This window comes from Vulpes lagopus, chromosome 21 (genome assembly GCF_018345385.1).
Source record: "Vulpes lagopus strain Blue_001 chromosome 21, ASM1834538v1, whole genome shotgun sequence".
NCBI lineage: Eukaryota > Metazoa > Chordata > Mammalia > Carnivora > Canidae > Vulpes > Vulpes lagopus.
Window position 1 is genome coordinate 40,075,531 of NC_054844.1, and position 11,676 is coordinate 40,087,206.

The window sequence follows — 11,676 nt, forward strand, 5'->3', positions numbered from 1 at the left end:
CGCAGAGTTCTCCTGCCCTTCCTGGGAACCCCCAGGGTCTGCACTTGGAGTGGCCCATATTCCTGCTCCAGGCTTTCAGACTTGCTTTACATGGAATAAGGAGGGCCTTGGGATCCCCAACCGAGCTCAGCCTAGGGACAGCCCAGGAAAGAGCCTGATCTTGGGGTGCACACACCAGGGCAAGCCACCTTAGGGAGCTCCAGTGGCACTGAAGGGGTTAGGCGCCACTGCGCTCCTGCCTGACTCACCCACCCAGCTCTAACCACTGCGGGCTATTTTTGCCAGAGAGGGGCCCCAGGCTTCCCAGCCGCCCCCCGCCCCTGCCAGACCGCAGCCCAAGGCACGACTGGCCCCGCGCGCCCGAGGCTGGCACGTTGACTCAGAGACAGGCCCCCTGGGGAAGCAGAGCCATGGGGCGAAACCCACAGCCACAGTCATCTCTTCCTTGGTGGTGGCTATGCAGCTCTTCTGGGCAGTCAGCCTCCAGCCTGTAGCTGCTGCAGGGGCTGCCCTGTGCTGCAGGGGGCACTGCTGTCTAGGGGGCAGAGCAGGCTGAGAGAGATCAGTGACTTTCTTCCGCCAGCATGTTATTTATTGACCACCCTTATGTACCAGGTCTTTAGCAGGCCGGAGAGGTAAAAGTGCCATGGTTCCCGACACTGGACAGCTCTGACCAGAGAGGGTTGCTTTCCTTTGCTTTCTCACCTCTGGGGGCAGAGGAGGAAGAGAAATAGCCCTCGGACTCCTGTCTCTCCTTCCTGTTTAGACACTAAGACCCAAACCATGTGTGGCTTTTGAGGCCACCGGGATCTGTAAGCTGTATCTCAGGAGCTTTCATCCTTACACCTGGATTCAGTGATCCTTGCCAGCGTCCTTGCCCTTCTTCCTGCATGTCAGCCTGGGACTCCACTCAGGTCCTGGAGGAAGGGGATGAGGTTTCCTATGCCCCTCTTCTCCCACAGGCATTTGTATCTCTCCCTATGTCTCTGGGTCTCCCTCGGGGTTCCGATTCTACCCTTGTCAAGCTATAGAACAGTCAGGTGCCAAGGAGGACCAGGGTCAGAACTACTACCATAGACTCCAACTTCTCAGGAAATCCAGGGCTCCCCAAGCTGGTCTGTCCCAAATCCAAGGATCCACAGTCCTGTTCCCTCTCCATGCAGAAGCCCGGCTCTGGGAAGGGAGGCCACAGGCAGGCAGACTGGGTGGCCTGAACTGGCCCCCAGTGCCCTTGGCCCGACCGGCTGGCCTGAGCACTGACCCGCAGGCGGCTGGAGGGTGGTGGAGCAGGCGGGGTCTGGAGAGGGCTGTGGGTACACACCCATTGCCTAATACCCCAAGCACGCGGCCAGCTCCAGGAAAGAGGAGGGGCGGGAACCAGAGAGACCTTGACAGGGGTTGGGGCCATGACTGGAGGGGGAAAGTGAGGGGCTGTCATTACTTTGGGGAGGGAGTGGGAGCAAGCTGGTCCCCCTGCCCCTGGATGAGAAGACTGGAGGGCTGCCTTCCCACCATGGGGACAGAGGGTGTAGCATGAACAATCTGGGAAGAGCACTGGGGCCCTGGAGGGCGGGGGTCAAAGAAAAGAGTGGGGGCCCCGGGAGATTGGGGGATCGAGCAACTGAGGCGGTGGCTAAAGCAGAGCAAAGCCTCGGGAACCACCTCCTCCTCCTCCCCTCATGTTTGCCTTGGCCCGGGGTCCCGGGTGACTCATCTATTGCTGAGCCGCTGATAGGGGCGGCCAAGCTCGGGGAACCCAAATTATAGGCCCAAGAGGGATGGATGCGCCCTCAGCGGTGAGCTCAGCTGTGCTGCCCACCCTCCGCCTCTCACGCCTTCTGCTGCAGCACCGTAGGCCACCACCCGGAGGCACCAAAGGGTCCACGGCCCGAGTGCACTGGACTCTCAGGGGAAACCCCCAACGGTTGAGCTGTTAGCACCAACAAATTTGTGGAATTATCATAGACAGAACTTTGCCCCCCTCTCTACCAGAGATGCCTTCCCAGCACAAGGAGGCAGTGCCGCCTGCTGGTGCTTCAAAGGATGGTAGGTTCCTCTGCCTACAAACTCTCAGCCCTGGTCCCCTGCCTTCTCCCCACACCCCAAAGACAAGGTAAAGCCCCTTTCCCCTCCGACGTCTCTCTCCTGTCCCTATTTCAGAGAGGTGATTTGCTACTGATTTTCTACTCCAAGCCTTTAAAGTTATCCGTGGTCAAAAACGATAGAAAAACAGAAAAAGAAAGGGGCGCCTGGGTGGCTTAGTGGTCGAGTGTCTGCCTTTGGCTCGGGTCGTGATCCTCGGGTCCTGGGATTGAGTCCTGCATGGGGCTCCTCCAGGGAGCCTTCTTCTCCCTCTGCCTATATCCCTGCCTCTCTGTGTGTGTGTCTCTCATGAATAAATAACATTTTTTGAAAAAGAAAAATAGAGCAAGGTAAAGGACATAGGTAGCAGGGTTCTATTTTATATAAGGGGATGAAAAAAGAAGGTGAGAGAGCAAACCCATGGAGATATCTAAGGAAGGGCATTCCAGAACACAGAAAAGCAGGTGCAAGGATCTTGAGACAGGAACTTGCTTGGTTCAGAAAATTAGCAAACAGGCCAGTGTGGACAAAGGGAGGAACTCACAGGGGATAGAGTGGTAGACAATGAAGTTAGGGGATGAAGAAGGAGGAGGGTCTGATCATACAGGGCCATGTAGGCCACTGTAAAGATGTTGCCTTTTTCTTGAAGTGAGATAGGCAGTCACTGGAAAACTTGGAGCAGAGGAATGAAATGATCTGACTTCTGTTCTAGAAAGCATGGTTCTGGGGACACCTGGGTGGCTCAGTGGTTGAGCATCTGCTTTCAGTACAAGGCGTGATCCTGGGTCCGGGATCAAGTCCCACATGGGGCTCCCTGCAAGGAGCCTGCTTCTCCCTCTGCCTGTGTCTATGCCTCTATCTGTGTCTCTCATGAATAAATAAATAAAATCTTAAAAAAAAATAGAAAGCATGGCTCTGGCTGCCATGTGGAGAAGAGACTGTTGGGGGGCAAAGGTAGGAGTAGGGAGAGCTGGCAGTATTGAGAGAGAGAGAGAGAGAGAGTAAGAGAGAGAGGATGGTGGCTATGACCAACACTGTAGCAGCAGTAGGGTAAGAATGGGTCTGGGTCTGCATATATTTTAAAGACAGAAGGACAGGATTTGTTGATGGACTTGTCACAGAGTACAAGAGAACAGATGGATCAAGGGTGACTCTAAAATTCTTGTCCTTAGAAACTGAAAGGATGGAGGTGCCCCTTTACTGAGATGGGATGACCAAAGAAAGAGCAGGTTAAAATGGGGAAGAATGCGGCATTGTTTTGAACATGTACATTTGGAGATGCTTGTTCTAGTGTCAGAGTTCAGGGCCAGAGGTATGAATTCAGGAATGTGAGACTACATAGTTCACCAAGAGACTGAATGTAGACTGAGAAGAAACTCTAGATTGAATTGGGGTCCACTCCGAAGCTTAGAAGTTGGGTACACAGGGTGGAACCAGATAAGGAGAATGAGAAGGAGAGCAGCTAGGGAGGTAGGAATGGGGTTCTATAAACCAAATGAGAAAGTATTTCAAGAAGGAGAAAGTGTTCAATTCTGTCTGCTGTTCCTTGATGGTGGATTAAGATGAGAACCAAGAATTGACTATAGAACACCCCAGAGGTCATGGATGATCTTGATGAGGATGTGTAGCAGATTCAAAGATGTGATCCGAGTGGAAAGAGAGAATAAAGAAAAGATGTTGGTGCTAGTGATTAAAGCAACCTTTTTGAGCTTTGCCATCAAAGAGAGTAGAGAAATGGGGCAATCTTGGGAGGTAATGTGGGGTCAAATGAAGCTTTGGCGATTTTAGATGGGAAATATTACAGCATTTTGCATGCTGATGGCTATGATCCAGTACTGAAGATGCAGGAAAGAAACAGGACAACAGACAGACTGATGATCTGATCTAAGTAGAAATTTGGACCAGTCACGCGCAGTGTGACCCAGACTTAGAGACCTCCCCTCCCACTCTTCCCCACTACTCCTGGTGGGTGGAATGGTGAAACAAAAGATACCGGCTCCTTCTTTTCTTTCTTTCCACCTCTGCTTGTCACCAATGGCCACAGACAGGGCTTCCTGTCTTCCAGTGCATCTCCAACCTCCATGGGGTTTTATCAGTCCACAGGCCAAAAGACATGACCCAGGCCCCAGTGGGAATAAACACTGAAGGGACGAAGGACAAGCTGCCCATCATTGTCTATTTACTTGAGCCTTGTGTACTGGGTGCCCTCTGGAGAGATTGCTGGTTTCTGGAGCTGGGGAGGATGCTGGGCCAGTATAACCTTGTCCCTCAGGGTCAAAGCCCTGGAGGGGCCAGGTACAGTGGATGGGGTAATAGGCCTGGAAAGGATGCTGCCCTCAAAAGTAACCTGCATCTGGCTTCATTTGGGTTAATCAGCATCTCATTTAAAATGGAAGTGCCCCAGGAAGACTAAGCTTACCAGACAGGTATTCCTTTTTTTTTTTTTTTTTCCAGACAGGTATTCCTTAGAGTGATTTTCCCATCTTGAAGAGGATACTTGGTCATTTCTGAGACTTGGAATTCTTTAGAATCAGACCTGTGTACATACTCAGAAGGTACCCTGAAGGCAGAGGAGATGAAAAAGAGAGAGACAGAAAGATCCTAAAGATCATTTTTATTTATCTGTCAGTTTGACAAGGGCCTATAGCCTGCTACTGCCACATACTCAGAAAGAGCTCATAAGGTAGAAAGAGCATGCGCTTTGAGTCACAAGGATCTGAGTTTTAATCTGGATCTACCATTTATTTTTTTAATTTTTTAAAATTCATTCATGACAGTCACTGAGAGAGAGAGAGAGAGGCAGAGACATAGGCAGAGGGAGAAGCAGGCTCCATGCACCGGGAGCCCGATGTGGGATTCGATCCCAGGACTCCAGGATCGCGCCCTGGGCCAAGGCAGGCGCCAAACTGCTGCGCCACCCAGGGATCCCTGGATCTACCATTTATTCAGTTTTGAATTTTAAGATTCACTGGGGGCACCTGGGTGGCTCAGTCAGTTGAGTGTCTGCCTTTAGCCCAGGTGATGATCTCAGGGTTTCGGGGTCCCAGGATAGAACCCTGAATCTCCCTATTCAGTGAGGAGTCTGCTTCACCCTCTCCCTCTGCCTCTCCCCTCCCCTCCCTGCTTCTGCTCTCTCTTGTGCTCTTTCTCTATCTTAAAAAAATATATATATATTATTTATTTGACAAAGAGAGAGAGAGAGAGAGCGAGAGAGAGCGAGTGCACTCAGGGAGAGAGAGACCAGAAGGGGAGGGAGAAAGAGAGGGAGAGAAACAGACATTCCACTGCGCAGTTTAGCCCGATGGATGGAGGGCTCTATCTCACAATCTCACTGAGATCATGACCTGAGCTGAGATCAAGAGTTGGATGCTTAACCGACTGAGCCACCCAGGTGCCCCTCCCCATTTATTCGTTTTCTAAAGATTTTATTTTTAAGTTATCTCTACCCTAATGTGGGGTTCCAACTTACAACCCCAAGATCAAGAGTCAGCATGCTCCACTGATTGAGCCAGCTAGATGCCCCCATTTATTCATGTATTAGCCATGTGGACCTCTGACAGCTTCCTAATCTACTTTTTCCTCTGTAAAATGAGAGAAACAGAGACAGAGACAGAGACAGACAGAGAGGGAGCGCAGAGATGTTAAAGAGGAGATCTCTCCTTCCAGGGGCCATCTGTGGGGGGGGGGGCACTATGACCAGGCTGGCAGGGCTCCCTATGCCCCATATAGGGAACAGCTGCCACATCTTCAATGGGAGGTCAGGGTAGCCTTGAGGCTGAGCTGGAGTCCCTGGGAGAAAAGAGAAAACCGTACAATGGAGGCGATGCTTGCAAGCATTTTGGGTGTCTCAATGCAGTAAGAGTGGAAAGAGCCAGAGTTTTGGAGAAAGAAAGAAACTCGACAGAAAAGTCCAAAAAGGAGCAGACACGTGGAGGGACAAGCTCTCTGTTCCGGGTTCAGGTCAGCCAGGAGCTCTTCTCTTCCCAGCCCTCCCGCACCCAAACGCACACCTGTCATCTACTCCACTGCCCTTCCTGAGCCTAATCCTCAGGGATTCACCCACTCCAGGCCTTGTCCATCTTGATGCTGCCTTGGTTGCAGACTCAGGCCCTTCCCCTAGGGACAGGCACAGGTTGACACATCCCATGGGTGATGCACCATAGGATGACACAAGGTATACATGGGGAGAGTGACACATATATGCATATTTAATCTCCCCACGCACACATACTCATCCACCCATCCACCCGCCTCCACACACAGTTCCAGACACTCTGTCCCTCAATCTTCTGGGTCTTTCCTGACGGTAGCTGCCACCCCTTTCCCCACACATAGATGATGCACTGTCCCGGGTGGTGGCTGCGACAGGATGACTGGATCGATCCCTTCTGACCTGAGCGCATTCCAAGATTCTTTGGAAAGGTTCCTAGCATTCCTCCTCAAAACATGGAGCTCCCCTACATGAGGACACACCTGAATGTGCACCCTCACAACACACTCCCACTTCTCATATGCGTTCACATTTGCATTGTCCCACTTGTACACACACATGCACACACACACACACACACACACACAGTCACTCGTGCGCTCCTTCCAGCCCACAAACACAGCCTGCCGCTGCTCCCGGTTTCTCCCCAAGCAGACCCGGGGTGGTGGGGGGGGGGTTGTTCATGACCCCACTCGCACCCTTGGGCCGTCCAGCCGTCGGGGGTGGGGGGTTCCTGGGCAGGAGGCGTCTCCCCGGAGTCGCTGCCCAGAACTCAGGAGTAGGGGGAGAGGGGACGCCGGCGGGGCCCCGGGGTGACGTCGAGGGGGCAGCCCCACTGCCGCTGGTGGCGAGGCGGCTGCGCTCCCGGCGACTCTCCCCGTGGCACACTGTCGCCGCGCCCCCTGGCGGACGACGCTGGTCCCCGACGGGCTCCGGACGCGAGGAGGAGTGAGGCGGGCGCGCGTGGGAGGGCGTCCCAAGGGGAGGGGTCGGCGGCCAGTGCAGGCCCGGAGGCGGGAGCCACCGGGCAGGGGGCGGGGGTGAGCCCCGACGGCCAGCCCGTCAGCTCTCGCCTCAGACGGGCGGGAGCCACGGCCCCGCTCGCTGCCCATTGTCTGCGCCCCCGACCGGTGCGCCCTGGTGCCACAGTGCGGCCCGGCGGGGCGGCCTCCCCGCGTCACTTCAGCCAGCGCCGCAACTATAAGAGGCGGTGCCGCCCGCCGTGGCTGCCTCAGCCCACCAGCTGGGACCGCGAGCCATGCTGCCCGCCGCCCGCCCCCGGGGCTGGTAGAGCCAGACTGCGAACTCTCGCCGCCGCCGCCGCCGCGTCCCGTCCCACCGTCGCGGGCGGCAGCCAAGGCCGCCCCACTCCAGCGCAGAGCGGGCGAGGCCGGGCAGGCCATGGGGCACTGGGCGCTGCTGCCCGGCGGGGTTTCTGCTGCGCTCTTGCTGGCGCTGGCCGCTCTGCCCGCAGCCCTGGCCGCCAACAGCAGCGGCCGATGGTGGTAAGTGAGCTGGTGCGGGGTCGCCGCCGGTGCCGGGGCGCAGAGCCAGGGGCCAGCCCCAGCCAGCTCCCACGCTCCGGGATCCGTCCGCAGACAGGCTCCCTCCACCGCACTGACTTCCCTCCGAGACGCCGAGGGGCGCTCTGGAGCGGAGCTGCTCCCGGGAAATCTAGTTCCGACGAGGTGGGGTGAAGGGTCCGCCCGCCGCGGCCCACGATTCTGCAGGCGGGGAGCCCACTCCCGTCTAGCACCGCCCTTCCTCGCTGAGCCCCAAACCCAGCCTCACGCTGGTAGCCACACCACAGGTTTCCCTGCCTCGGGAAGCCGAGGGCCAGGCCAGCGCCCAGAAAGGAGGCAAGAAGAGGGTGGGACTCCTGAGCATTTCACGCCTTGGGTGGGCATGCACTCCAGGCCGGGATGTCCTCGCCCAAGCTGCCCGGAAGCGGTCTCCCAGGGCCAAGGTGGACATCTCGTCTGCAGGTTTCCCATGCCTCCCCTGTCCGGTCCCCACAAAACTCTGGACGCCCATCCCTTCCAGACCACTGAGCCAGGGAGCGCAGAGTCTTTGCCCCATAACTGATCTCCTTTAGCTTTCTCGGGCACATAACCCCAAGAAGAGGACAGGGTAGACACGACCTTTCTGCTTTAGAGTGCAGGTCCCCTTCCAGAGCCTGAGCCCCTATCATGCATCTCACCAGGGGCATCGTGAACGTCGCCTCCTCCACGAACCTGCTGACCGACTCCAAGAGTCTGCAACTGGTGCTGGAGCCCAGTCTTCAGCTGCTGAGCCGCAAACAGCGGAGGCTGATCCGTCAGAACCCGGGGATCCTGCACAGCGTGAGCGGGGGGCTGCAGAGCGCTGTGCGAGAGTGCAAGTGGCAGTTCCGCAACCGCCGCTGGAACTGCCCCACGGCTTCGGGGCCCCACCTCTTCGGCAAGATCGTCAACCGAGGTGGGTACCCAGGAAAGCGACGCTTCCGGGACCAGGGCAACGCAGGGTCACCCGCAGGGCAGGGGCGGGCGAGTGCAGGGAAGAGGTCCCGGGCGCCCGCAGGGTCACACGGTCGAGCCGCCCAGAGCTTCATGCCCAGCGCCGGCTCCGGGCCGGACTCGTCCTACCGGGCGCTTTGCAGCCGCGCACCTCGGGCGCGAAGCTGAACTTCCCTGCGCCACTGCCCGAGCACAGGCGAGTTCCTGCTCGGGGCCGCTGGCCGCCACCGCTTTCCCGGCCTCTCCCGAAGGCGCCTGGGAAGCCGGTCTCTGCGACAGCGTCTTGCTCCGGCCCGGCAAGGCTCGCATCGCAGGCACCGGCCGAAAGTTGGGGCCACGGAGGGGTCCTGGCAGCGCGGAGTTCTCCGCTCCCCTCTTTTCGGTCTTTCTCTCCGGGGCGGCCCCGCTCCCACCGAGGAGCCAAGTGCGCCCCGATTGCCAGCGCGGACCGGGTTGCATGCCCACGCACGTGCCTTCTCTAGGAGACCCGCTTCCCGACGCGACCCTCCGCGGGCTCTCAGGTCTCTAAGGGCGGAGTCGGGGCGCCGGACGCCAGGGTCCCGAGCCCTCCGTTGAGGTTGCTGGCCGCACCCCGCGACACCTCCTCGCTCACCCCCGCTCCCTTCCCCCACAGGCTGTCGGGAAACCGCATTTATCTTCGCCATCACCTCCGCCGGGGTTACCCACTCAGTGGCACGCTCCTGCTCAGAGGGCTCCATCGAGTCCTGCACGTGCGACTACCGGCGGCGCGGCCCCGGGGGCCCCGACTGGCACTGGGGGGGCTGCAGCGACAACATCGACTTCGGCCGCCTCTTCGGCAGGGAGTTTGTGGACTCCGGGGAGAAGGGGCGGGACCTGCGCTTCCTCATGAACCTGCACAACAACGAGGCGGGCCGCACGGTGAGCGCGCGTCGGGGGTTCCTCCTGGAAGCGGAGTGGCGGGGGCCTCCGGGCCGCTGGGCGGGGGCGCACCTCGGATCGGGGAGCAGCGGCCGGTGATGAGGCCAGGCGTCAGGGTCGGGAAGTAGGCGAGGACGTCCGGAGGGTGCAGATTTGGAAGGGAAGGCAGAGAATGGAGAGAGCGGCCGCGGGCAGGTGAACGGCGGAGGCTAGAAGTCCTGCACCCCGCGGATGTATGGCCTGCAGCCCCTCTGCTGTAAGGATTCAGAAAACCAGGCTGGCAGGCCCGGGACCACCGTCCGGCGTGGAGCACAGTTGGGCCTGGTGGTGTCCGAAGCCCGGCGCGACATTTCGCGCCTCCCGTCCCCTCCTCCCTTCCGCCTTGGCTGAGGTCCTGGCAGGGTCCGGGAGGGGGCGGGATCGGGGTGGTGGCTCCGGTGCCCCGACACCGACACCGCTTCTTCCCCCTTCCTCCCAGACGGTGTTCTCCGAGATGCGCCAGGAGTGCAAGTGCCACGGGATGTCGGGCTCGTGCACGGTGCGCACGTGCTGGATGCGGCTGCCCACGCTGCGCGCCGTGGGCGACGTGCTGCGCGACCGCTTCGATGGGGCCTCGCGCGTCCTCTACGGCAACCGCGGCAGCAACCGAGCCTCCCGGGCGGAGCTGCTGCGCCTGGAGCCCGAAGACCCCGCGCACAAGCCGCCCTCCCCCCACGACCTCGTCTACTTTGAGAAATCGCCCAATTTCTGCACCTACAGCGGACGCCTGGGGACGGCGGGCACGGCGGGGCGCGCCTGCAACAGCTCCTCGCCCGCGCTGGACGGCTGCGAGCTGCTCTGCTGCGGCCGGGGCCACCGCACGCGCACACAGCGCGTCACCGAGCGCTGCAACTGCACCTTCCACTGGTGCTGCCACGTCAGCTGCCGCAACTGCACGCACACGCGCGTACTGCACGAGTGTCTGTGACACGCTGCGCGGACTCGCCCCCGGGGCGTTCTCCTCGCGCCCACCTCCGAACAGACCCCTCTGCGCCCCCAGCCAGTCCCTGCGGCCACACTCCCCGGGACTCCTGCCTCCGCGATCGATCGTTTCTCCCACCTCCTCCTACCTGGGGACTCCTGAAACCACTCGCCTGGGCCGGCATGAACCCTCTTGCCATCCTGACGGACCTGCCCCGGACCTACCTCCCTCCCTCTCCCGGGAGACCCCTTGTTGCACTGCCCCCTGCTTGGCCAGGAGGTGAGAGAAGGATTCGCCGCCCCCCCCCACCCCCAACCTCGTGGGGTCAGCTTCTGACGGCGTGGCTCTACCCGCCAGTGACCTCCTCGCCCCTCTCCCTCCCCTTTATGGTCAGCTCTCCTCCCGCTCTTCCCATTCTCCTGCCAGGGCACAGACCCTGAACACACACCTGGGCACCAGGGCCTTTTACTCCCCCTCTCCCCCCCTCCAGCTGAACCGGGAGGTTCCAGGGTGAAAGGGCAGCTGTGGTGATGTGGAAGAGGAGGTTGGGGGACCCAGCAGAAGTACCCCCATTCTCCCAGCCTCTGTCATGGAACCATTGAACAGCTGTGAGCCATGCCTCCCTCGGCCACCTCCTACCCCTTCCTGTCCTGCCTCCTCATCAGTGTGTAAATAATTTGCACTGAATCGTGGATACAAAGCCACGAGTCTGGTTGTTGTAAATAAAACTATTTATTGTGCTGGGTTCCAGCCTGGCTTGCAGAGACCACTTCCACCCCACCCCAATCCCTCTCCCTTCTTTTCTCCTTTTGCTCTCCAGCGTTTTTTGATCTCTCTTCTCCTCTCCCCAATTTCTCAAAGATGCTGTTGCCTACCGGAATCAGTATTTCCTTCCAGTGTAGCTATTAGTGGCTCCTCGCCCCCACCAATGTAGTATCTTCCTCTGCAGAATAAAATCTCTATTTTTATCAATGACTTGGTGGCTTTTCCTTGAATCCAGAACGCACCATTGCCTACCTCTCTTAAACAAATAGGATGCGTTGTTGGGGGACTGGTTTCCTGGCCCTGCAAGAGGACCCTGAGATTCTGACCCTTGAATGACCTTAATGAGGCCACTGGGGCTCCAGGGCTCCAGAAGAACCTGGTCAGGAGCCAAGAGACCCTGTAGGATTCTTCTTCCTGTTCTCACACCAACTGGCTATGTGATATTGGGCAAGTCCTTAACTGCCTCAGTTTCTTGTTGAACA

General features: G+C 58.4%; 1 protein-coding gene across 2 annotated transcripts; it reads left to right on the plus strand.

Moving 5' to 3' along the window:
* The first annotated feature begins 7,474 nt into the window (after window positions 1–7,474).
* On the plus strand, window positions 7,475–11,404 carry WNT1 (Wnt family member 1). Of its 2 annotated transcripts, none has more exons than XM_041736521.1 (4): window positions 7,475–7,578; window positions 8,277–8,530; window positions 9,203–9,468; window positions 9,947–11,404. In XM_041736521.1, exons 1-4 carry the CDS (start codon window positions 7,475–7,477, stop codon window positions 10,433–10,435), a joined length of 1,113 nt encoding a protein of 370 aa, XP_041592455.1. In that variant the 3' UTR covers window positions 10,436–11,404. The 2 variants fall into 2 exon arrangements, with proteins under 2 accessions (XP_041592455.1, XP_041592456.1); XM_041736522.1 differs by lacking the exon at window positions 7,475–7,578 and adding an exon at window positions 7,755–8,039.
* The last annotated feature ends 272 nt before the right edge of the window (window positions 11,405–11,676 follow it).

Bases quoted from the DNA above. Each gene is read 5' to 3' on its own strand.
- WNT1 (XM_041736521.1), top strand. From the start codon at position 7,475: ATGGGGCACTGGGCGCTGCTGCCCGGCGGGGTTTCTGCTGCGCTCTTG. The intron at 8,531-9,202 runs GTGGGTACCCAG...CTTCCCCCACAG, and splicing joins CGGCAAGATCGTCAACCGAG to GCTGTCGGGAAACCGCATTT. The intron at 9,469-9,946 runs GTGAGCGCGCGT...CCTTCCTCCCAG, and splicing joins ACAACGAGGCGGGCCGCACG to ACGGTGTTCTCCGAGATGCG.